General features: G+C 39.0%; 1 protein-coding gene across 22 annotated transcripts in view; it reads left to right on the forward strand.

The window, feature by feature from the left end:
* Positions 1 to 26,175, forward strand: part of C2cd5 (C2 calcium dependent domain containing 5) — a 92,162-nt gene that overhangs the window by 12,264 nt on the left and 53,723 nt on the right. For 5 of the 22 annotated variants that reach the window (XM_085687324.2, XM_085687325.2, XM_085687332.2 and 2 more), the window contains exons 4-9: positions 3,476 to 3,647; positions 6,216 to 6,311; positions 7,825 to 7,980; positions 10,027 to 10,225; positions 14,423 to 14,547; positions 20,969 to 21,054. In XM_085687324.2, the coding sequence (XP_085543450.2) occupies positions 3,476 to 3,647; positions 6,216 to 6,311; positions 7,825 to 7,980; positions 10,027 to 10,225; positions 14,423 to 14,547; positions 20,969 to 21,054 (834 nt within the window). Of the gene's footprint in view, positions 1 to 3,475; positions 3,648 to 6,215; positions 6,312 to 7,824; positions 7,981 to 10,026; positions 10,226 to 14,422; positions 14,548 to 15,513; positions 15,666 to 19,298; positions 19,485 to 20,968; positions 21,055 to 21,641; positions 21,675 to 26,175 lie in introns of those variants that run through there. The other 17 variants (XM_085687315.2, XM_085687316.2, XM_085687320.2 and 14 more) reach the window with 7 other exon arrangements.

The raw sequence follows: 26,175 nt of genomic DNA on the forward strand, positions 1-26,175 counted from the left end.
AAAGAAAATGGAAATTCTCTTCCTGTACTTGCTAATTTATACATGTCTGCACACATGCTGCCCATTTTGAGCTTCCATTTTTCTCAGTGTATATCCTTTCAGAGGGTGACTATAATTATATGTTCACACAGGAAAGTTAGGTGTATGTTAATATGAGCTGGCACCAGTGAAAGTGGATATTCTGAGATGAGTTAGGCATAAGGTTGGTTTGAATGTTGGCATTTTGAGTCTTGTGTTGTTTAGATAATATAGAGGTATAAGTGGTATAGGCATGCAGTCTTAGGCACACCATTACCAAGACAACACTTACAAGAGAAAGAATTTAATTGGGGGCTTGTTTACAGTTTCAGAGGTTTAGTCCGTTATCTTCATGTAAGAGCAGGTGTGGTGCTGGAGGGGTAACTGAGAGCTACATCCTGACCCACAGGCAGAGATAGATTGAACACAGTATGGGCTTTTGATATCTCAAAGCCCACCCCTAGTGACAGACTTCCTTCAACAGTGCCACACCTCCTAATCCTTTTAGTCCTTTCAAATAGCACCACTCCCTAGTCACTAAGCATTCAAGTATATAAGCCTGTAGGGACCATTCTTATTCAAAACACTACATTCTACTCCCTGACCCCCATAGACTTGTAACCATATCATACTGCAAAAATGCATTCTGTCTAACTTCAAAAGTCCCCATAGTCTATCACAGTCTCAATAGTGTTTAAAAGTTCAAAGTTTTAAGTTTTTTCTGAGACTCATGATAATCTCTTAACTGTAACCTCTGGTAAAATTAAAATAAAAAAGCAGATCATATGCTTCCAACATACAGTGGCACATAATATACATTATCAATCCAAAAGTGGGCTAAAGGAACATAGTCAAGAAATATTAGACAAAAGCAACATCTAAAATCAGCAGGGTGAACTATACATCTCGATATCTGATATCAAAACACTTTTTAGATCTCTAACTCCTTTCAGCTTTGTTGATTGCAACACTGGTGCGGGAGAATTCTTTGTATTCTGTCAATCATGTATTTTAATAAAACACTGATTGGCCAGGCAGGAAGTATAGGTGGGTCAACCAGACAGGAAGTAGAGGCAGGGCTATGAGAACAGGAATATTCTGGGAAGCAGGAAGCTCCCTCTGCCATTCCTGCCCAGATCACTGAAGAGGCAACATGTGAGCTGTCACACTGAGAAAGGTACTGAGCCGTGTGGCTAACATAGATAATGATAATGGATTAATATAAGTTACAAGGACTAATAAGAAGCCTGACCTAATGGGCCAATCAGTTTATAACCTAATGTAGACTCTGTGATTTTCTTTGGGATATGCCGGTTGTGGGGTACCGGGCGGGACAGAAACCCCAACAAACTGGCCCTCATGTTACACAACACACTTCTCTCTTTGGGCTAGTTCCACACCTGATCTATAGCTCTCCTTGGCAGGTATCCCATGACTCTGGCATCGTCAACATCTTTGGGTCTCCAAGGCAATTCAGGCTTCACCTTCATAGCTTCACACAATGGCCTCTCTGAGCCTTCCTATAAGGACACACCTCTGACACATGCCTGGCCTCAGTAGCTTTCCTCAGTCATGGAGGGAGATTCTATAACCCCTTTCTTGTATCCTTGACTCTTAAGCTAGAACCACATGGCCAAAGCTGCCAAGTTCTTCTACTTGCTGGGGCTGGAACATGATCCCTTCATTCAAATACGTTTTCATCAGCTTTCTGTTTTTGATGGTTTCCTTCTCTTGCCCTGAGGTCATCACTTCCTTTATTCTATTGAATATCCAGCTTTTGTTTAAATTTTTTTTTATTTCTTTGCACATTGGACTTAGCTCCATTATACTTCCTGGTGCTCCTTTTCTCCTCAAATTGTACATTTTGTATTTTCCTTGCTTAGCTTACTCCGAATAATCACTAGTAACCACATGGCAGAGTTAATACCAGGCTATCTTGAAATCTCCTCAGCCAGTGCCATTATTTCCAAATTCTTCAATTTAGCCTCAGGCAGACTTTTTGGGCAAGGGCAGAAAACAGCCACATTCTTCTCCAAAATATCTCAAGAACAGTCCCTAACCCATTTGCTGACACCTTCCCCACCAGACCATTATAATCTACTTCACTCTCAGCACCAGTGTCTTCCATGCTCCTACTATTAAGACTCATTAAACCCCACTTAAAACTTTCAACTGATTTCATCCAAAATCCCAAAGTCTACATTCTATTTGCAAACACCATGGTCAGGCCTGTCAGTAATACCCCACTCCTGGTAGAAACTTCTGACTTGGATATTCCTCTGTTACTGTGAGAAGATACCATGATCAAGACAAGCTCAATAGAAAAAAGTATTTAATTGGGGGCTTGCTTACAGTTTCAGAGTTTTAGTCCTTATTATCATGGCCTAAATGGGACAGGCATGGTTCTGGAGAGAGAGAGAGAGAGAGAGAGAGAGAGAGAGAGAGAGAGAGAGAGAGAGAGAGAGAGAGAGAAAGAGAGAAAGAGAGAGAGAGAGAGAGAATATGAATGAGAGACTGATTGAGACTGTACCTGGCATGGGCCTTTGAAACCTGAAAGCCCACCCTCAGTGACACATTTACTTCAGAAAGGCCACACCTCTTAATCCTTTTAAATAATGCCACTTGTGATGACTAAATATCCATATACATGAATCTGTGGGGGGCATTCTTATTCAAACCACTACATAGCTAAAGAAACCAGGCTGCAGGTTGAAAAGCTACTGTACTTGTGCTTTAGCTCACAGCCAGTAAGATATTCAGTTGGGAAATCATAGCAGGCAGTGGTTACCATTCTTAATGATCTTTATGTGTGGTGTGCCTGTCTTTCTCAAAAGAACCACTTTCCAAGCAGCACGACTGTGTCTGAGCTTTCTACCAAGGGACTCAGTTGTAGGGACGATTCCTCCTTGAAGTAGCTTTTCTCCAAAGTTTCCAAGAGATGGATCCTTTTAAGAGGTTTTTCACCTTACCATGCTCTGGGTACTAGCTGCGCCTTTAACTTACTGTTTGCAAAACAGGCTGGGAAATGTAGTCTTTTACTGGGCCTATTGATACTCAAGTGAAACATCTAAACATTTAAAGTATTTCTGAGAAGCCAGGCTTGGTGGTACACATCTTTAATCCCATTACTGGGGCAGCTGAGCCTGGTCTGCCTAGTGAGTTCCAGGACTGCCATGACTACATGGAAAGACCCTGTCTCCAGTGTGTGTGTGTGTGTGTGTGTGTGTGTGTGTGTGTGTGTGTCTTTTTTTTTCCCTAAGGGAGTGTTAATTTCTGTAGTCTTATGCTAGGCAGATGCTCTACTGTTTATTTATGTTGTTGGCCCTAGTTATCACACTCATGTATGCTAATCTCTCTACCTCTGCCTTAGATAAATCCCTAACATGCCTTTATGGTTTGTATAGCTTTGTGATAAGATTTCAAAGGTGAAAGATTTAATTTCAGGGTGTGCTTTTAGGTGGATGATGAAGATTTACAAGATGAACCTCTGCAGATCACAGTTCTTGACCACGATACTTACAGTGCAAACGATGCTATTGGCAAGGTGTACATTGACATCGACCCTTTACTGTATAGTGAAGCTGCTACAGTCATCTCAGGGTGGTTCCCAATTTATGACACCATACATGGTAAGGAGTAGCACTGGAAGAAAATGAAATCTTCTCTGTTTACCTTTTCTACTATACCATGCTTTTTAAGATATTCCTAAAAGATAGCTTGAAAATTGGTCAAGTAGCCAAGTGTTGCTGAGAGTATCTACATTCTCCAAACACAGTTAAGATGCCTGCTGACTCTGTGTGACAGGAAACAAATGGACTATTTAAAAGTTGTCTTGAGGGTTAGGGTTTGCCTCTGGTGGAGCACTTTTTTTTAAAAAGGAAAAGAAAAAGTAAAATACAAAATAATGTATTGTTATTCTATTTTTTAAGATATGTTCTTGACTGATAAATGCTGATATTTGTTTTCTGAAACAGTCCTAAAGTTTTTTTGTTGTTTAAAGCTGGATTCTTAGCCAGAAATGATGGCACATGCCTTTAATCCCAGTATGTGGTAGGCTGCTTAGGAGGGTTGTGAGTCTGAGATCAGCCTGTCAGTCTAGGAACACCTGAAGTCCCTGACATGCTGATGTGGGTTTTGTGACTGAGAGCTGTTTCAGCACAGGGACTATGTCAGTCTTTGTTTTTATTCAGTTTCTCACAAATATGTGGTGTTTTTAGGAGTTCTGACACTAGCATTAGCAGGGCAGTGCAGAGATTTGTAATGATGTCACAGAGCGCACTTGCTGCCCTGTTTACAAAAACTTCATGCTCATTTATTATGAGGAAGTAAGCAATGATTAATTTGTAAAAAATTGATAATATTAATTTTATTATGGTACATATTGATAATTAATAACCTTTATAAAAATTTCTTGGAATTCTCTATAATTTAGATTGAAAGGGGGTCCTATGACCAGGAAACCCGAGGCTTGCTATTCTAACTGTCTGGTTTCATTTGAGCGCTTGAGCCTGCACAGGACTGACACAGGTATCCCAGCCTTGCTGCTTCTGCTGCGGTTTTGGTTTTTTTTTTTTCCTCCTGGCAGTTCAGTGATAGAGTCCTAGCAGGTAGGAAGTGAGATGTTTGTAACAAAGGAAGGTATTTGTGTATAGTTCATTGTGACTTTATCTATATCCCACTGTTTGCTAACATTCATAATGATAAAACAAATCGAGAAGTGGGATTTTAAAATAGGTTAGGTCAAATCAGTCAAGCAGATATACCAATGTGATATACTAGGAGTTGCAGAATTCATGTTATAAAACATGATAATCTTGAAGTTATTGAAATAATATAATTTAATATGTAATAACATTAGAAAATTTGGTAGAATGTATGATGTAATGTTTATGCTTAGATAGTTCCATTTCTGAATTATAAATAATTTCCTCTTTCTTCCCTCAGCCTCTGTTTTCTACAGTGTGTATACATTATATATATATTATGTATACAGTGTGTATACATTATCTTTATAGTCAAGATGTAAATACAATCAAATGCTATTGCAGTTATAAAGATACGCTCCAAATCTTAGGGAGATGGCTTAGTTGTTAATGTGCTTGTTGCACAAGCATGAGGACCAGTTTGATCCTCAGAAGCTACACAAAGCAGAGCACAGTACTGGGAGGACTAACAGAAGGGGTCCTCCAGCTGACAGACTGTCTCGCCAAGTCAGTGAGTTCAAGGTATAAAGAGAGACCCTGTCTCAAAGAGAGGAGTGGATGGGAAAATGGCTCAGTCATTAAAGTGATTGCTGTGTAAGAACAAGCGGCTGAGTTCAGCTCCCCAGCACCCATATAAAGACATGACACCTTTTGCAATCCTAGAACTTGAGATGTAGAGACAGACAAATCCCTGGCGTTCACTGCCAGTGATGGAGTTCATAGTCAGTGATGCTAAAGAGGTAATTAATTATGGGCCTTTATTAAAGACAAGATGTAAGTCTGTGCATGATATAGTTTCCCAACATTTAAGAATAAAGATTGTTTCTGATTTACTTAATATGAGCTCTGTATTTGATATATCTCGTGTTGTATCAGTAAATTAGTAAAGGTTTTTCTTAGAAGGAATTCTTCCATCAGCACTGAGTTGACATCAAGGTAGTCGATTAAAGATATATAATGAATGTTTTGCAGTGAGAGTAGGTCATTCCTTTTTATTGCAACATCATCTGATAGCCCCATGTATAAAACTTATGTTAAATCAGCATCTTAATGGATTAGGTGTCTATCCTTGTTACCATAAAGAACTGGCTTTTAAATCTTGCTCTTGTTAGTTACCAACACTGTGTAAATTGGTAAGTGGGAATGTGCTACTGTAGAAATGACCTCACTGGGTTGATGTGAGCACAGTGAGTATTTAGTGGGTTATCTCTAAGGCTCAGCAAGTCTTTCTACCACTGCCATCATCATTTAAAATGCGGCTTTTTTCGAGTAGTCTTGGCTCAAGTGGGTGAGCCATTAGGCAGTAGTGGGCATGCTGGTTCTCTCAGTGTTACACTTAGCTCCAGTGTAACCAAGTGAGCTTCCGGGAGTGAGAATATCTAGAGAGTAAAGCCAGCCATACTATTCTAATAGTGCAGTACTCGACGCTCAGTACCTGCATCTGTTTGCATCATGGTTTAACTTAAAAACTTGGTTTTCTTTTTAAATCTGTAGGTATCCGTGGAGAAATCAATGTGGTTGTCAAAGTAGATCTCTTCAATGATTTAAATAGATTTAGACAGTCATCATGTGGAGTCAAATTCTTTTGCAGTAAGTAAATGCATTGTCTTGTTTAACAGGAAAATTTAATAATTTTTAAATATGGAAATCTAATACTCAGATGGATTTTTGAAAAAAAAAAGATTCGAGTTTGGTTTTGTTACCAGAGAGAAAAATACTAAATTTCTAGAAACAGTCACTGTAACTCTGACTGTTTATTTGGTTTTTAGAGTAAATGGTATCTAATTTTTACAAGTTCTTAGAAATTTTTGTTAAAAAATCACCAGCCATTTGGCTGTGGTATAGAATGCTGAGTGAGGAGAGAACTGTGGGTGGCACTGTGGAGCATTCTGCAGCCTGGACACGTGAGGCTTCGGGACAGTGATATGTGTGCACAGCACATAGTCTGGACACGTGAGGCCCCAGGACAGCAGTGATATGTGTGCACAGAACACAACCTGGACACGTGAGGCCCTAGGATAGTGACATGTGTCCACAGCACACAGCCTGGACACATGAGGCCCTAGAATCATGACATGTGTCCACAGCACACAGCCTGGACACGTGAGGCCCCAGGATAGTGACATGTGTGCATAGCACACAGCCTGGACACGTGAGGACCTAGGACAGTGACGTGTGTGTACAGCACACAGCCTGGACACGTGAGGCCCTAGGATAGTGACATGTGTCCACAGCACACACTCTGGACACGTGAGGCCCCAGGACAGTGACGTGTGTGGGTGTACTTTGGAAGCTCATGCCAGTCTCTGTTAGTGGGTCATCCTTAGTGCATGAATACATTTTTTGAGAGTCTAGTTTGGTGTGGGTGTTCCCCTTTTGAGTGTGATTAGATTTTACATAAGTCCAATGATACATTTATTTAAGTGAGTCTCATATTCAGTGGATCTGTTAATTAGTACTGTGACTGCTGCAACAGTTGGTGTATGACCATGGATTCTGTGGGACTCCTCGGCAGTTCAGAAAGTGGCTCTTGTGTGAGATGGAAAGAATATTCTGCCCATTATGTTGGCATCAACTGCCAACTTTCATTTTGTTTTTATAAACTTAAATTTATCTTTAACAGTACAGATTTATGGGTACTCTGTGATATTTCAACTTTTATGTGCTTTGGTGTGAGGGTGTCAGATCCCCTGGAATTGAAGTTGCAGACAGTTGTGAGCTGCCATGTGGGTGCTGGGAATCGAACCTGGATCAGCCAGTGCTCTTAACTGCTGAACCATTTCTCCAGCCCCAATATATTTGCTATTCTTAGGTGAGAAAACTGAGATGCCTCATGACAGGAAATTTCTTTTCAGATAAAACAGATCTTAAAAAGTTGTTTGAGAGCTCTTACAATTGCACTGAACTTATGTAGTAGATATTCTTGCATTATGTATCTAAAACACAAATGCTACACAGATACTTTTAATTTTTTATTTATCCTTTTGTTTATATATAATATATATAATATATTGTTTGTAAATATATATCATATATATATATATTTAAACTTAAGTTTGGCTTTGTGGTTAGTAGAAGGATAATAAGGAATTTGTTTTAACAGCAACATCTATTCCAAAGTGCTACAGAGCTGTGGTAATCCATGGATTTGTAGAAGAACTTGTGGTCAACGAAGACCCGGAATATCAATGGATTGATCGTATTCGCACACCAAGGGCATCAAATGAGGCCAGACAGAGACTTATTTCTTTAATGTCAGGTATTCTAGTAAAGCAGCATTACTGTTGATTGACTTAGTCTTAAAATTTTCATGTTGACTGAGATTTCTGTCCCACCTGATCCTGCAGGCATTCAGTCCTAAAGAAATACACTGAGGTCTATATTAATTATAAACTGATTGGCCCAGTAGCTCAGGCTTCTTATTAATTAATTCTTATAACTTATGTCAGCCCATAATTCTTTTCTGTGTTAGCCACGTGGCTTGGTACCTTTTTTGGCGAGGCAGTCACATCTTGCTTGTTCTGTGTCTGGGTGATGACTGCAGACTGACCTTTCCTCTTCCAAGAATTTTGTTCTCATTGCCCTGCCTATACTTCCTGCGTGGTTGCCCTGCCTATACTTCCTGCATGGTTGCCCTGCCTATATTTCCTGCTTGACTCCTGGCCAATCAGCATTTATTTAAAATACAAGTGACAGACCATTGTCCTACAGCATTTCCACTTTCCCTCCACATGAAACATGACATTTTCCCCAACAAACACTGTGAATGGTGTTGATTTCTTATGCCAGGTACCATCCCATTGAACACTTTTAACAAGTGGAGATCTGAATTAGATGTGTGAGTTCACTCTGTGTGTGTGTGTGTTTACATATGAACATGTGGTCATGGAGGTGTGTGCATAGTTGTGGAGGCTAACTTCAGTTATTCCTCAAGCACTGTCTATTTAAAAACAATTTGCTTTTTAGAGCCAGGATCTTAAACTGGTCTAGAACTCACCAGACTAGTTTGGCAGTCTTGTTGATCTCCAGGAATCCACTTCCTCAGTGTTCTGATTACAAATGTAAGCCAAGTTCTCCTCTTTCTCCTTCTTTTCTTTTTAATGTGGGAAGACTCTGGAAATTGAACTCAGGTTTCTTTAATTGCAGTACAAACTCTTTATTTATTTAGTTGTTCCTCTGGCCCCTTGAGGTCCCTCGTAATTAGCAGAAGGACGATGTGTTGTAAGTGGTGTAATGTAAAGGGACAGATCCTGGAAGGAGCTTTGAGCAGTTGTAGTTTCCCCTTTACAATCATTTGGAGTCACAGCTCAGGCAAGCTGTGGAGGTTTTCTCTGATCTCTGTTCACAAGGTACCTTTGGACAGTTTTTACTTGAGAACTGAGTACCCAACCACTCTGCCCTCCTCTTCTACTTGCCTGGTCAGCAGTATTTAAATGCCAGTAGAATGTGGAGCTTGTTTCTGTGTTTATTTGAGTGTATACATGCATGTGTGTGTAATTGTACATGTATGTATATGTGTGTGTATATCTGGGTCAGAGGTTGGCATCTGGTTTTGTCCTTGATCCCTCTGCACCTTGTGTTATTGAGGCAGGGTCTCTCACTGAACCAGGAGCTCACCAATTGGCCAAATTGGCTGGGCAGCAAGTCCCAGGGCTTCTCCAGCCAGAACTTCCCCACTGCTGGGATGATAAGGGCATGCTGTCATTCCTGAGATTTGAAAAAGTATTTCATATCTATAATATATGTCATATATATGCCATATATATATATATACATGTCAATAGATAGATAGGTAGATGATAGTGTGTGTGTGTGTGTGTGTACATGTGCCATAGTGTGAGTGTCATAAGACAACTTTTAGGTGTCATTTCACTCCTACCACATGATACTGCAGGTCTGAACTCAGGGCCTCATGGTTACACAGCAAATACTTGAGTCATTGAATTTTCTCTCCATCCCCTTTAGATTTGGAGTATATCTTTCTTGCTTATCCAGATATCTAACATCTTGGAGATAAGAATGCTGGCATACAATGGAAACCCCAAACTGTTTTTTTTTTTCCCCAGTAAGGCACATGAATGAGTGAGTGAGCATTTACTTAAAATGCCTCAACTTGCTGCCAGTAGAATTTTATTTACCTCTGAAAGTGGAACCTGAACTAGCTAACCATTTAAGTTCTCATCAAATTCTGAGAATCTATGATTTTTAAACTTTTTTGTTTTTGTATTGCTACTATAATCTTTTTTTAACAAAAGTATGTAATATAGAGTTATGAAGTTAAAAGTGAGTTTCTTTCTTTCTGTAGGTGAATTACAGAGAAAGATTGGCTTGAAAGTGCTTGAGATGAGAGGGAATGCAGTTGTTGGGTACTTGCAGTGTTTTGATCTGGAAGGCGAGTCTGGGTTAGTGGTGCGAGCCATAGGAACAGCGTGCACTCTGGATAAATTAAGTAGCCCAGCAGCATTCCTTCCTGCATGTAATTCCCCATCCAAAGAAATGAAGGAGTAAGTATGAATCAATGAAATTGTTCTCATGCAGATTTTTATATTTTACCTGGAAGTTTCATTTGTTTTCACATTTTGTAGCCTTGTTCAACGTACGGTTTTTACTTGTGTGATTTTTCTTAAACTTTTTGAGATCCTTAGCCATTGTCTATTTAAAGCATAAAACGAATATTCATGTCCTGTGTGGAATTTGCCTTCCTTTCTAGGAGCTGCTTAAATATGGCTATATTGTTGGCAGTGTGTACAGAAGACTGCAGATTGTCTTGTACGGGCTTCTCAGCCTCCAGTGTCTACCATGTGCTGACAGTTCATGAAAATAAACATTGGATCTCATTAAATAGTAATACTGGGGTCTGTGTAAGGCAGGGTGAGCAAACCTCTCACTACTCTCCTTTCGTCCTGCCTTTCTCTTATCTTCCTTTCTCTCCCTCTTATCTTTTCTTTCCCTTTTTGAGATCAGTTTCTTACTTTGTTGCCCAGACTCACCCCAAATTCTTGGGTTCAAGCTATCTTTAGCTTTGTAAGAGCTGGGTTGGAGGTGCCCAGCACTATGCCTGCTTAAGCAACCTTCTTTGAAAGGCCAGGTAGTAAATAATTTAGACACTGGCAGTATAGGTTGTCTTTATTTATAAAATACAAGAAAAACAGAAAGCCCCCTCCACCCAGTACTAAGACAGAAAACAATAACCATCATCATCAGTAACAAAACTCCAAAAAATAACAACAACTGAAACCATAAGAAATCCTGCAAAGGAGTTCCCAGTCTATGATCTAAGGGTGTTTAGACTTAGTTAGACCTTGTTTGAAGCTCTGTGTCCAGTGCCCCAGTCAGTCTTACTCTGGCAGTGATGAAGGACTATGACCAAATAAACTTAGAGAAGAAAGGGTACTGTTCATCACTGAAGGAAGTCACTGAAGGAAGGACAGGAGCTCAGACAGGGTAGGAACATGGAGACAGAAGCTGCTGCAGGGGCCATGGTGGAGAGCTGCTTTCTGACTTGCTCCTCATGACTTCTTTAGCCTGTTTTCTTGTAGTACCTAGGACCTCCAATCCAGGGTGGTTCCACCCACAATGGGCTGGGCCCTCCCCTATCAATTACTAATTAAGAACATGATCTTCTAGCTTGCCTCCAGCCCGATCTTATGGAGTCATTTTCTCATTGAGGTTCCCTTCTCTCAGATGACCATAGCTTGTGCCACCATAAAATTGGCCAGCACACCTTGCAAAGCTCATCTCTGTGATTGGTTTGGCCTGTGTTTTCTCACTTGTATCAAAGGAAGATTTTTTGAGGAGCATGGGTGGTGGGTTTATTTAGTGTTGGTATCTCTAGTCTGAAAGCTTGAAATCTGGAGTACTTTCAAATAGGAAACACTTTGGGTATCAGTCCTCAAGAGCTTTGGTTTTGGAGCATTTTGATCTGGGGTTTTTAGGTTAGAAGTGCTCCTGGCGTGTTCTCAGATATTACAGATAAGTGCTATTCTGAACTGGCAGTGGAGAATGTTTGAATGATGATTTCTTTTTTTGTTGTAACAATTATGTTGAAAGTCTTGTTGGGGACCAGAAATGCTGACCAATTTATATAATTGGAGCAACTCCATGCAAGTGAAGTAACACTTGTTCCATGCTGGAGCCATTAATAATTCCGTAAGGACCAGTGATCTGGAGATAGTTCTAGGTTAAGGACTGGGAGGCTATGTGCCCAGGTAGGGCAGTAGGTAATCTAGTTTCTGCTGATGCTACTGTGTAACTGCACCATTGTAACACCAGCAGTGTATAAGTTAGTGAGTTTTTTGTGTTTCAGTAAGGCTTCCTTTACAAAGCAGATGGCAGGTAGCTTTGGCCTCAGGCTACAGTCTGCTGACTTTTCCCTATGTGGAGGTTTGAAATTCTGTAGATAGAGAATCTAATCCATTTTCTATATCAGTATTAGTCAGCTGAAGGCAAATGGAAATGATCCCAGTTCTCAGAAAAGATCTCCCCCGCCGTGATCCTTTTGAAAAATGATTTTTTTAAATCTTGAACATATTCTTGTTTAGCCCCTTTGATGTTTTTTAGTAATTTGGATTGAATTCTGTTCACAAGATTTAGCATAGTATTACCAATTTTGTTTGAAAATGTACTTAAAAATGAAATGATTTTAAAAGTGGTAACCTCAGTTTGCTTTATGTTCCATTACAAATGTGTCCTAAGGCCGGGGCTGTTGCTCAGTGGTTTCTGGAGTGCTTGCCTGACAAGCATGAGGTCCTGGGTGTGTTCATGATGCTGCAGTACAGATGCATAGATAAGATGTATCCTGAGAGGGGGCGAACTTTCAGCTGATACAGGTAGAGTTAGATGCATGCAGATTCAGACCCTATCCCTCCTTCCATACCAAATTAAAGACTTCCCTCGTCAAGCCAATTACCATGTGCCTTTAATCTCAGTGTTTGGGAGGCTGAGGCAGGAGGCTCTCAAGTTGGAGGCCAGCCTGGGCTACTTGGGAAGATTTTTTTTTTTTACTTCAAAATAATAAAAACAAATCAATAAATAGGTGAACACACACACACAACCTGAGTCTGTCTGTTGCCACCATGTAGTTTTACTTCCGCCTCCTGCGCCTTGGCTTCTGCAGGTGTGTCTCTGAAGTCGTCTGTACACTGAGGTCTTGAGTGAACAGTGTTTTACTTGGTGGAGCCTCAGAGAAGCCACAAGGTTGTGTTTCATTGCATTCCGCAAAGACCCTCAGTAAATCCTGGAGGAACTGTATTTCCTTTGCTCTCACAGCCATTTACTTTAAATTGTGAGGCTGGAGTGATGTGTTCCATCCTGCAGAATTTGGATCTTTGGAAGGCATCTTGCAATGTAGGCCCTGTTTAGAAAGCCCCTTGGGATGTAGGCTGCTCTGTCTCATCTGTTATACTCTGTCATAAGGGATCAGTTTGGGTGATATTTTAACTTTCGTTATGATTTAGCTCATTAAAACTTATCTAATCTTTGGTTATTGTATAACATTGTTGATTTTAGATTGGAATTTGGTAAAAGGAAACAGATTGGATTTAGTAGGTTATCTAGATGAGTGAAAGCTTAGAGTGGATGGAATGTATTTCACGCTGGAAAGAATTGTTTTGAGGCAAACTTTGATACAAGGAAACTGGTAGAACTCAGAGTATACCATGGTAGCACTCCAGCACACGTGAACTCTGATTTGCTGTCATACTTGGAATTTTGCCGTGTTCGTAATGCTTTACCTGCATTAATAGCTTGTGTGTTCTGTAAGTTTCCTTCCTCTTAGCTGCTGTGCAGCAGTGCACATCCCTTTGATTTCCTCACTGAGCTCTCCTTGTAAATAAATCATTTGTGTGATGTATCACTGCTCGGCACACACATGCTTTCTAAGGGCCTTACCTGTGATTTCTTGTGTGCACAGAACTGTCCAAGTTTGAGAATTTGAAGGCTCTTTTTCGCTTAGGGGAGAAAAGAACTCCCTTGCTCAGCTGTGTATATAAAAACAGACCACCTCTAAGAGGTTAAATGTCTCAGCTTAGGCTTATGTTAGCAAAGCACAGCAGAGCATCTGTCCCATCATGGTCTCTTGCTGTCCAGTTGCCAGATTTCCTGTTTTTATCCAGTGTATATTGTATGTTAAAAGGCTGAGCTGTGCCTGTTCACACCTGGGCGCTTCCTCGTTTTCTCTTCTTGCTGGCTGTTCTTAACATATTCCTAAGTACCTCTGTCTTAAAATTCTGGTCATATAAACATAAATTATTGCTAAACTTCATAGAAAAATATAATAAGCAGTTCATACCGTAGTTTAGAAGATGGTGACAGCTGTTTGACTTTCACTTTTGTGGTGTTTTCCTCTCATAAACATAATAGCAAGTCCTTTTTGGATGAAAACAAAGCAAGTATTTTTAAAAAAACTTAAATAAAATTCAAGTCTTAGTAGTCTTTCTTAGTTTCATTGACAGTTATACTTGCTATTTTTCTTATTTACAGCTCTTGATTTGTTAATCTGATCCTTTAAAATATTGTACTTATATCCTAACACATTAACTATTGGCTGTTCTTTTTTAATTTCAACTTTTTGCATGCTAGGGATTAAAAAAGTAAGTTTTCTCCCTTAACAAAAGCTCCTCCAAAATAATTTTAACTTAACTTTTGCAATCTGTTGTATATATTGTTTTCTTTTCTTCCACTTTGACCACAAATTCCTTCAGGTCTCCGCTGGTTCATCCTCCAAGCCATGGATGCCGCTCGACTCACAACAGCCCAATTCACACTGCTACTGGCTCACGACTCACTCAGAACTTCTCTGTGTCTGTTCCCACTCTCATCTATACTGGTACGAGACTGCTCAGACTCCAGAGCTGGGGAGAGGCAGGCCACGGGCAGAGTGGCTGCAGAGACAGGCAGGCAGGTAGCATAGGCAGGTACCACAAATCTTTGCTTCTTCCCTTTCTTACTTCAAATTCAGCTTCAATAAAGGACTTCTGTTTAGCTGACATAAAGGCTCTGACTATGGAAGCGAAGGTGTTTTTCCAGCTTCCAAAGTCTCTTCCACAGATCCTCTCAGAGCCCTATGATTTTTGGTATTGCATTCTGAGAACCCTCCAATTGTATTTATGTGAATATTTCTGTGTTTGTTTAGAATTGAAATTGATAATGCTTCTAATGAAGCAGGCACTGACACTTTGATTTGCTTGTTTTCTTCATGTACAAAGTCTGTAGGGTTTTGAAACAATAGGGTCTGTTCATTCTGTGGAAGAGAGTTATTGGAAAACAGGTAAGCAACTGTTTGCCTCAGATGCAGTGTTTCTGTGTGGCTCTACTTACTCTTCTTGCTGTGTTTTTAGCTGTGGCACTCTGATGCTATAGGATAAGGAAACAGTTTTTTCTTTTGGAGATACTTGTGTGTGTGTAAATATGAAGACAGTTGCGGATATTTCCACACACCATTTGTGGTCATTTTCTTTTGTAACTTATAAACCATTTATTTAAATATTTTCTTATTTATTTATTCTTTTTACTTTTCCTTTTAATATGTATATTTTTAAATCCCCATTAGTCTACCATTTCATGCTTCTTTGCTTTTCCACTTGGCTTATTAACTGTTTCAATGCAGATAAATATTATCTGGAGAATGCTGAATGATTAAAGAGCAGTTCATTGTTTTTGGCCTCATTCCCAGCTCCACACTTAAATGACTGCCGGCCCTACCCCACTTCTTTCCTGATGTTGGGATCATGCTGCCAACTGTCGAGCCCTTTGGCACATGATTGCTTAATATGTCTCCACCTTCTTCTGGCAGGATTCCCTTCAATGAAGATCCCAATCCCAATCCTCACTCATCAGGACCCTCAACCCCTCTGAAAAACCAAACTTATTCCTTTTCACCTTCCAAGTCCTACAGCCGACAGTCCTCTTCTTCTGACACAGACTTGAGTCTGACACCCAAGACTGGTAAGGCTCTCCACCCGCCCTTCGTGTTTCCTTTGAAAACTTGTTCTGTTTCTTCTTAGCTTCCCGTCCAAGTCTTCCTCCTATTTTCACATTTCTGTTAAAAGTGAATGTGAATGATGATTAGTTCAGTTATTGAAAATAAATTTTGTAGAGACATTGTTTGGAGAGTGACCTTTTAACCAATTTAATCATTGTTGATATCAAGTTTTGGATGTTGACAGCCTTCATTTCATATTCAGGTCCAGAGGAATGCCGTCTTAAGGCACTGCATAGTCACCCTAGTGGTTTACAGTCAAATTGCTTTATTGAAGCATAATTCTTGAGCATAATATTAATTTATTCGTTATTTATTCTTATTTTAGAGTTTAGTTTTGTGTTTTTTTTTTTAATGGAAACATTTCAGAACTGGAATGGTTGTATAGCAGTACAGATGTCTGTCCATTGCTTATTGTTTTAAGGTTAGGTCAGTGTAAGATACTGTCCTGAGTTTAAAAACAGAAAAAAAAAGTCAAAAAGAGAAGAGGAAATGGCATTGGTCACATCCATTTATTAACTTGATAACATGTTAACTTAAAAGATAATATAGCCAGGCGGCAGTGGTGCTCACCTTAATCCCAGCACTTGGGAGGCAGAGTCAGGCAAATCGCCAGGTTCAAGGCCAGCCTGGTCAAGCTTCAGGACAGCCTGGGCTGCCCAGAGAAACCCTGCCTTAAAAACCACCACCAACAACAACAAAGACAGTATAAATACTGATCATTTCAATTACTAAAATTGTTTTTTTTTTTTTATAGAGGAGTTATTTTGTTTGGTGAGTGACATTTAACTGTTTAGCCATTGTTGATACTGAGTCCATGGGATCAGGGTGCTTAGTTTTGCTAGACTTGCTCTCCAGGGTGAAACTGGATTTTAAATTTCTTCAGCCATGAATATTTTTCAATTCATTAAATCTATAATTTTCCCTCTCCTGTTTGTATTATGAATGAATTCTGGATTTTTGTTAATGTTTTTGATAAAAAGTTGATAAAAGATTAAATTAGTGTCTTCCTGAAATAGAACAAAATTAATTAAATAATTTTTTAAAAAAGATTAAAAGTTTGTAAACTTACTAGTATTGGTATTTTAAGTACTATTTTTGGCAGTTTTCCTATCAGATTGATTAAAACAGTTTTTATTTATATTATTTTGAGTTTACCATCTTTAATAACCTTTCATGTTTTATTTTAGTGTTAGAAGAGGAATATAAAATGGATCCAGATCTTGCGAAAACAATCAAAACAAAATCTTACTTCCAAAGCAGTATTATTTATTATAGACTATTTCTTTTTTTCTTTCCTTTTTTTATAAATATGGTCACTGAATATAAATACTATAAACACGTTTCTTTCTCTTTATTTTTATTGCCATCCCTGCCTTACCTCTCCAGCATTGATTATTTTTACAGTTACTTTATTTATAAATATATGGTCAGTCTTAACATATTAAACCAGCTGCAGGTCAGAAATCCTTGAGAAGATTGCTCCTGTCCCCAGTGCAGGCAGGCTTCCTTTTCATTATTGCCCAGATGATGCAGCATTAGAACTTCTTCTCCAGCTTAGCATATGGTACCATAAGCAACATAAAGGTGATTTAATATAGACAGGAGGATGTGCATAGGTTATTTGCAGATAATACCCCACATTGTATAAGAAACTGTAGTAAGGTGGTAATGGTGGCTCCAGTACCAATCCCTACAGGTGCTGAAAGCTTACTGTGTATAATTATGAGTAACAGTTAGAAATACAGTGGTATTTTATAGTGATGGATGCTTTAAAATGTGGCATGTGGCATTTTGGCTATCTTTGTCCCCACAAAATTGAACCATTCAAATTGTAATGAAACGCACGCACACACACACACACACACACACAGACAGACACACAGAGTAAGAGACTGACTGGTATTAATGTTCATGATGGTCAGAACAGGATAGACTTAGGATAGTTTTGTCTCCTCTGCTCCCTTTTTTTTCTTGGCACCGGAGTTGAAACCCAGCACATCCTGCCCTCTGGGCCAGTATTCTACCTCTCAGCTTCATTCCCAGCTCCTGGATGCTTTTGGGGACCACATCTTGTTAAGTTGCTGAGGCTGTTTTCTACCTTGTGAGCCGAAATGGTCTTCTGCTGGCTGCTCAGTGCAGCCTGGGCTCTGGCTCTGCCCTCAGGGACAGGAGGATCTCCTAACATAGTTTTAAGGTTCGGGTGTTCTGCGTTCTAGGCTACTTTTCAATATACTTACTGATTATTTTTTGTTATACCATAGAGTTTTGAAAATGTTTTCTTGGCCTTTTGTTTTTTAATTTCCATAAAAGGCTAAACCTAAAGACTGTTCAGATAAGTGGCTGAACCAGATCTGTCAAGGTTTCTGACTGGCATCATCTGTGCTAGTGGTGACCTTTGTAGTGCTGTTTCTTAAAAGTCTCGTTTACAGTGTATTCCAGCGTATTTGCTTAGACACTGACTCTGTGGTATATTTCCTTGCCTCAGTAACTTACTGTGTGTTAGTGTCCCCAGACTCCTAACCTTGTTGCGAGTCCTTGGTGTGGTCCTGAGGGGCGCTCCACTTCTCAGCTTGGAAATGGCAGAGCAGTGGTCTCACACTTCCAAAGCTGCTGCTCAGTGTGTGTCTTTCTCTGCTCTCTAATCCCACATTCAGGAGTCAGCCTTCTGAGAAATAGTAGGATGAACTGATCTATTATTTATAAACTGAGAAGTCAAAAACAGAGCATAGGTAATAAAGGTAGCCTGAGAAAGTTATTTTCTGTTTATGATGAATGCTACTTTTCTGTTAGATTTCTTAAAAATTTTCTTACTTATTAGAATCTAATTTATGACATTTTTAAAAATGAGACTTTAAAAATATTTTCCTCAAGTTCTCAACAGGAGTGAAATTTTTGAATGCCGGTGTATGACAGACTTACAAACTTGATTTGGAGTTTATTTTATTTTCTTAGTCTGTTGCTGTACATACTTTTTATTGTCCACAGGGTTTTTAATCTTGTATGTAAATCTCTGTAAATCATACTGTGATCAGGTTAAAGTTGAAAATTTTAGAGGAAAAGTAAAAGGATTAATTTGTGTTTCAGAGCTGGAGAGAAAAAAAACTGGCCATTTTGAATTCATAATGCAGTACTTTTTGATGATTTTTTTAAATGAGTATTCCGTTAACACAACAATATGCGGTATCTTAGCTAGTAACATGGGAGGTACCAGGCTTTACCACTTTAAATATGTGCTTATGATTGAAACAACAAGTTTTCATCATAATACTAAGGAGTGGTGTTTTCAACCATACAAGTTCTTAGACACACAACCAACCAACAAAAATCGGTGGGCAATTTAAGTCCTTGAAGAAGTCAGTTAAAAGTGATGTAAATAACATAAAACCTTGTTAGTTATTTAGAAATTTTTAATGACTGCAACGTTTGCAAGGACTTTGTTAATTTAGAAGCTTCTGGCGGGTGGGTGTTCTTACTCTCAGTGTTAATTTGTCTGCATTTGAAATCCATTTGATTGTTATGTTTTGCTTCATCATTGCTTTCCTTCTCCTGCATTTTCTGATCTTCTGAATCTGCATCTTTGCTACTTTCCTCCACAGCTCCTTACCCACAGGGGCCTGGGATCTACCTGTGCCCCAGCTCCACCCCCCTCCCTTGTGGTTCCCTTCACCTTAAGTCCCGCCTCCTCTCGGAATCTAGCCTTACCCCTCATCACTCTAGCCTTGTCAGCCCCGTTCTGAGGAAAAGTGTTTCTTTCAGTGAAGAGCTGTTCCTGGCTGCTTCTGGTAGGATCACATTATGTCAGCTTTTTTAATCCCTTTATTTTAAATCATCTTTGAGAACATATTACTTTATACCATAAAGAATTATTGTGTGCTTTATGTGTTTATTAGTTATTTTACTGACAGTTAATCAGAATTACAAAGATGCCAGTGGAGGTTATTTGATGGATAATTATGACTATGTACTAAACTTTATTCTTAAAAAGAATTATGTCTCAAGGCGTGGATGTGGATGTTTGTTGTAACGATCAGTACCTAGGTTCTCACTCAGTGATCATTGTAGATGCTTCGCCCCCCTCCATACCTGCTCTACCCACATCAGACCTGTGCCATCCTGTTGCTAAACCATAAGGCTACATGAGAAAATTATTCTGTTTGAACCAGTTTAAGTCTCATTTTGATGATATTCTTTTACTATACATTTTTTATCCACTACATTAATCAAGTTATTCTGCTATGTTTTCTGGTAATTTATTTATCACTGCAAACTTACCTTTTATTTATGACTTTTAATATGCTTCATATAAATATCTTAGTTTTATTTCCAGTTAGCATTGTATAGTCTCTAAAAATGTTTCGATTATTATAAGAAAAATTTTATTTGTAAAAGAACAGAGTGGGACTACACACATGCTAACCTTTGTTTCCTTATCCAAGAGCAGCTAAAAATGTAAATGTGAATTAGTTCCTTTGAAGGCACTGCAGTAGACGTGGCTGTGTGCATCTTAGTTTAGGGAGGGTGTGCTCACCCAGTCTGCAGCACCAGCTTCTCACCCATCCCATTTCCACACAAGTCCTGGGTCACATTTGTTCTTGTGGTACTATCCAAACAACAGCAACAACAGGCAGTAGAGAGAGAAATGTGAAACTAGCCTTAAAAATGCTTTTAAGAGGGAGGAAATAGAATTCTTTCATCCCTGACTGTGTACATTTGAGATTTATTTACCCATGTGTGATTTATTTTTCCAAAAATTTGTGTTGAGTTTTGTGAATGAACTCACTGTTACAGGGTGACACTGTCTTTCGAAGTGGGCATCAGCAGAGAATAAACTTCATTCTGAATGCTGATTCCATGCTCTTTAGCTCTCTTCTGGTATTTTAAATGAGCACGTAGTATGTTTCTCTATATTTCATCAGATATTTTGGTGTACTTAAATTTTTAGCATAGTGATAGTTATTCTTTTGATTATTTTAGTAAAAGTTACATTTTAAAGATTGAATGTTATCAAAAAATTGTTTCCTTTTAATAATCTTATTAGAATAAATTGATTCTAAAGCTAGATGTGACCAGAATTTTGATGTCTTGCTATAAAGACAGTCTTAGTATAGTAGAATAAAATGTATGTATCAGATGCCATCTCAGGCTATGTAAAATGTGTGGATCATTTTCTTGTATTTTGACTCATACTGTTTATAAAGATGAATGCAATTATCTTGCTGTGTTATAGTTGCTATTTGGTTGTTATTTATGTGCTGATGTCCTATAGGAATGGGAAGTGGTAGTGCTGGAAAAGAAGGGGGGCCCTTTAAAGCTCTTCTACGACAACAGACTCAGTCGGCATTGGAACAGCGGGTAAGAGTCACTCAGCATTTCTTCCTATTCTTGCATTGTCGCTATGGCTTTGTGTTCTTATATTCCTGTGTGCTTAAACTCCCGAAAGTTACTTTTGACCATATCTGTAATGCTGCAGTTTTAGTGATCGATTGTATCTAAGATATCAAAGTATTTTATTTACCAACATTTACTTTAAGATATCAGAGTATTTTATTTACCAGCATTTACTTTAAGTTAGAAAAATTCTGTTTTTTGTTTTGTGTTCCAATCTTTAAAATATTTCTCCTGAAAACTCATTGAATGCTGAAATCATTTCTATATTTCTATTAAAGTTACAATATAGAAAAGAAAATAGCTAATATTTTTGCAGAAAAACATCTCAATAACATTACATTAAAACAATGCTGTAGTATATTAACATGTTTGTCATTTTTGTCACTGGCTTGTTGATTAGAGATAAGACAAATACTCTGTAGATTAAAATTAATAGAGTTGTCTATAATTTTATTTTAATGATTATGCTTAATGTTTAATTTGCTGAGTGAGAAACTGAGTCTAGTTTTTGGATGATTTCTCTCTCTCTCTTTATAAACATCGTTACTAAGGGAGGATCGCCTCATAGGTTCTGTAGAAGGCGGGTATGTTTCTGAACATGTATGAGAGCCTGCGCCTTGTGTTAGAAGCTTTTCTACTTTTAATCCTGTTCACCTAAGTTTTATTTAAGCTCTTAACAAATGTTGCTGGCTTTCCCTGAGCTCAGTACTGTGAGGCTTGTGTTCTTTTCTGCTGATGCAGTGCATGGTTCCGTGTGTCCTGTCCTGTGCTTCAGACAGAGCTCCACAGCTCCTGTCTGCTTTGGAAGCTGTAAGCACTTAGACTCCTCCTTTGTTTGCTCATTTTATACTAGCACTTGGGAGAGAGCGCTGGTGAGACAGTGAGCACCATAAACGTTCTCCTCCCCCCTGCAGTTTGCCTCTGAGAGCAGTTTGTTTCCTCCTGATTCTGTGACCACAGACTAAATTTATTCTCTAGGCAATTTTTTTTCTTATACTGCAAGTAGCTGTATATGTACTGTTTGCCTTTAGATAGGGTGGAGTGAGCAGAGCTGAAGTATAGTAATGAGTTGAGCTCTACCCAGGTCTCGATTTTCTTGGAGTTCTTGGGATTGAACCCAGGGCCTTGTACATGCTCGGCAAGCACCTTTCCATGAGCCGATCTTTGTTTTGTGTTAAAGCCGCATTTGCTTTTCAGCTGCTCCTCCCTTGGCAGCACATCAACCACTTTCACCAAAGGCTCTGCTAAAACTGGGGTCGTGGAGTAAGTCAAACAGAGCCAAAGATTAGAAGTATGGAGAATAGGGTCAGAGTGGCGGTGTGGGTATCTTTTTTTTTTTTTTTTTAACCTTGTTTTAGGTCAGAATGGTTTTATCTTTGCTTTCTCCCCTTTTTTTTTTTTTTTTTTTTTTAAATCAAATTGCCATGTTAGGATTCATCGGAACAGAAAAGCTTGACTGATGAGGTGGTATACTGGAAATGTGACTGTGTGGAGTCAGTGCGGGTGGTGACCTCACTGTCTGGCCCACGGACCTTTACTGCTATTTCATTTTGGATTTGGTCTAGATAAAATTTGTGGGCTTTTTTTGTCTTGTTTTTTTGAGATGATATCTAATATGTAGCCCAGGTTAACATAGATCTCACTATATAGCTCAGGCTAGCCCCAAACTCATAATCATACTGCTTTAACTTTGGCAAATGCTGGAATTAAAATGCCTAGGTAAAAGTTTTTTGTGTGTGTTTCTTTACAGTATGTTTTAAATTGAAGTAGAAGTTCATCACTTACCCCCTTTCTTCTCTCCAGCTCCTCCCATGTCCACCCACTTTTACGTTGATAGTCTCTTTTAAAAAAAGTTATTATTACATAAATACATATATGTATTTTTATGCAAAAATATGTAAGTACAACCTGCTAAGGCTGTTTTTTTTAATGCATATGGTTTCAGGGCTGACTACTCTGCATTGGACAGTCGATAAGTTGTTCATCCCTGAGCGAGCTAATTCTTCTGTTAGTCATTAGTTGCTTGTAGTTCTTTGCCTAGAGGTGGGGCACCGTGAGATTTTACCCGTCTGCACTAGCATGTCCATTGGTATTGCCCTTGTTCTGCCTTGTTTATGTAGCCATTTCTAGGAGACAATGTTTCACAGCAGACTTCTTGTTATTCTGGCTCTTAGAGTCTTTCTGCTCCCTTTTTTCAGAGCTTTTCTGAGTCATAGTTTCAGGAGCTGTGGTGTTGATGTTTCTGTGGAGCGGTCCCATTGTTATGTTCAGTGTTTGCTGAGGTGGTCTCTGGTTGCTGTAAACAGGCTCTATTGCTGGAGAGTGGGAGCGTATCCTGCACCCTCGTGTCTAAGGATAAGATTTATAATTTGGTATGGCATTAAGATGGTTTAGTATGCAGCAGTTTCTTTTCTGATGTCCATGACCTCACTAGCTAGGAAGCTATGATTCAGGTAGGATTTTCCTCCTGCTGAGTGGGCTTTAAGTTTGCTAAGACAGCTGTGATCACCACCACAAGAGGGCCCTACTGAACCTTTAGGCTATCTTGCATGTTGTCTTTGTTGTGGCTCACAGCTGTTTATTGCTATCCCTGTCTTGGCAGCTTGCATAGTATTTTCTGATACTGTGGAGGCTAGAGTGCAGGGGAAAAAACTTTCAGGTCAGATGCAACTCAAATTGGGAGTCATTTGTCAGCAGTAGGGGCCCAAGGTCTGTGTCAATAGTTGATAGTGTTTAGGAGTCATTTGAACCATAATACCAACCATTTGAAAAGAGGTTTCTCATGTTTGGTACTGGGGTTTTTGTTAGTCTGTAGTTCTTGTAGGGGAGTGTTGTTGACCCAAGTGGCTTAACTTCCTTTAAGCTATTTTATGTGTGTATGTTTTTGTGTGCATACACACTTATATACACTTGTATTTATTGTTTATAATTTTAAGTTAATATAAAATAATGTGATTCCTTGAAGGTTTATCAAACAACTTTTAAGAAATCATAGCCCTGTGGTGTGGGAGGTCCTTCTGTCTATGTGTTGTTTTTATTGGTTAATGAATAAAGAAACTGGCTTTGCCTATAGCAAGGTAGAACTTAGTTAGGCTGGGAAAGCTAAGCTGAATGCTGGGAGAAAGAGGGCAGAGTCAGAAGCCATGGAGCCGCTGCCAGACAGACAAGCCAAAATCTTGCCTATAGGCCAGAAGCCTCGTGGTAAAATATAAAATAATGGAGATGGGTTAATTCTAGATGTAAGAGCTAACTAATAAGAAGCTGGAGCTGAGCTATAATAGGCCAAGCGGTGATTTAATACAGTTTCGGTGTGGTTATTTTGGGTCTAAGCAGCCAGGAACAACCAGGCCGCCTCTCTTACTACAAATTGGCACCCAACTGGTATTATTTGCCTGCTTCACCATGTGTTTTAAACTCGATTCTTTTGGAGTTGGAGTCCACTCCCCATTTTCTATTTCTTACTTTGTATTACCTGAAAACTCTCCCTTCCCCCAACTCACACCTTGGCCCCTTTATATTTTCTTGGTTTCTGTTGTTATAGTCCTCATAGGATTAAAAACAAAAGTCCAGAGAACTGCAGTTGTGTACAACTGTGTAAAACCTGACATGTAACTATCATTGCTTTACATCTGTGCCATTAGTGTATGCAGCAGTAGTCCCTTGACTTCCCTGAGTTCAGAAGAAACAGCAAATGCAACAGTGACTTTGGCTTTTCCAGTCACCTCTGGCTGCTCTTGAGGTCACTTTTGTTTGGGGGAAAAATCATGCAGCAGTACAGTAAATTCTCTGTAGAAGTGACCAGATTGCTCGAACACATCTGTGCAATGATACACTTAGAGCATTAAAATACTTGGTCTTAAAAGTATTCACATAGGTTTTTAGTTGTGTGTTTTCCTTAGTTAAGAAAGCCGGGAGCTAGATACTGAGGCATATACCTGCAGTTCCAGCTCTTGGAATCTGAGACTTATGGATTCTGAGTTCAGGATCAGCCTGGATTACATGGGGAAAGAAAAAAGAAAGAAAGAAAAGAATATGAGACAAAAAGGAGAGGAAAGAAGCCTAGTAAACCTGGTATTTTACCTGCTCCCAAGGAACACACTTTTGGGAAACACGGATAAAAAGCGCATTTATAGTGAATTAAGATCTCCTTATTAGTGGATGAAATTGTATGATAAACCATTGCAGGGATGGTGCTGGGTTGTTTTTTAAAATGTATTTTTATGTTTAATTGTGTGCACGTGTCTGTATGTGTATGCATGTGGAGGCCAGCAGAAGGCATTGGATCCCTGGTCATGGAGTTAGTTATAGGCAGTGTGAGCTGCTTGACCTGGGTGCTGGGAACCAAATCTACATCCTCTGCAGCAGCAGTTGCTCATAACTGCTACTCTCCAGCTTTAGTGTGGAGTTTTTATTTACAATTGGGCTATGTTCTCTGGGGTTAACAAAATATTTGATATAAAATTTGAGCCATTTGTATATCTTTAAAGAAAAACCCCATATAAATCTCTGGAAAATAATATTTCTGCTGTGTTTTATTTTTTTTAACTGCCTTTCTTTAAAGACACACTATCACATATTTTTATGATTTATGTTATTGACGTATATCAAAGCATCAACAAGTAAAATCCATCTGGGGACAACAGGGAAGGATGCTTTAAACATTAATGGACTTTCTAGAGAATGACTTTTTATAGTTTCTCAAACTGCCATTCAGACACTGACAGCAGAACATGCTTGAACTAATCTTGGGGAAGCTTCCTTTGACAATGAGGAAAAAGATCAACTATAAATTCAACAAGTGTGATGCACAGACTGTAAATTAATCAAGTTCTGAATGACATTGGATGAGAAATAAGAACAAATGTAGGCGATAAAGTTTATTGCTAAAAAGTATAGGAATAGAAGGCCCTGCCATCCTTGGCTTTCTAAAATGTTGAGTTACAATAGCACCTCTCTTGTGTGTGGTGCAGATTTGAAAGTCACTTTCTGCATTTAACACAGCCCTAGCGTGTGTCAGCATATGCCGCAGTCTTGGTGATGTGGAGATGCCGTGCTTACCCCTGTCAGTAACAGCAACAACTTTTT

Source organism: Myodes glareolus, chromosome 3 (genome assembly GCF_982192425.1).
Source record: "Myodes glareolus chromosome 3, mMyoGla1.1, whole genome shotgun sequence".
NCBI classification, from domain to species: Eukaryota; Metazoa; Chordata; class Mammalia; order Rodentia; family Cricetidae; genus Myodes; species Myodes glareolus.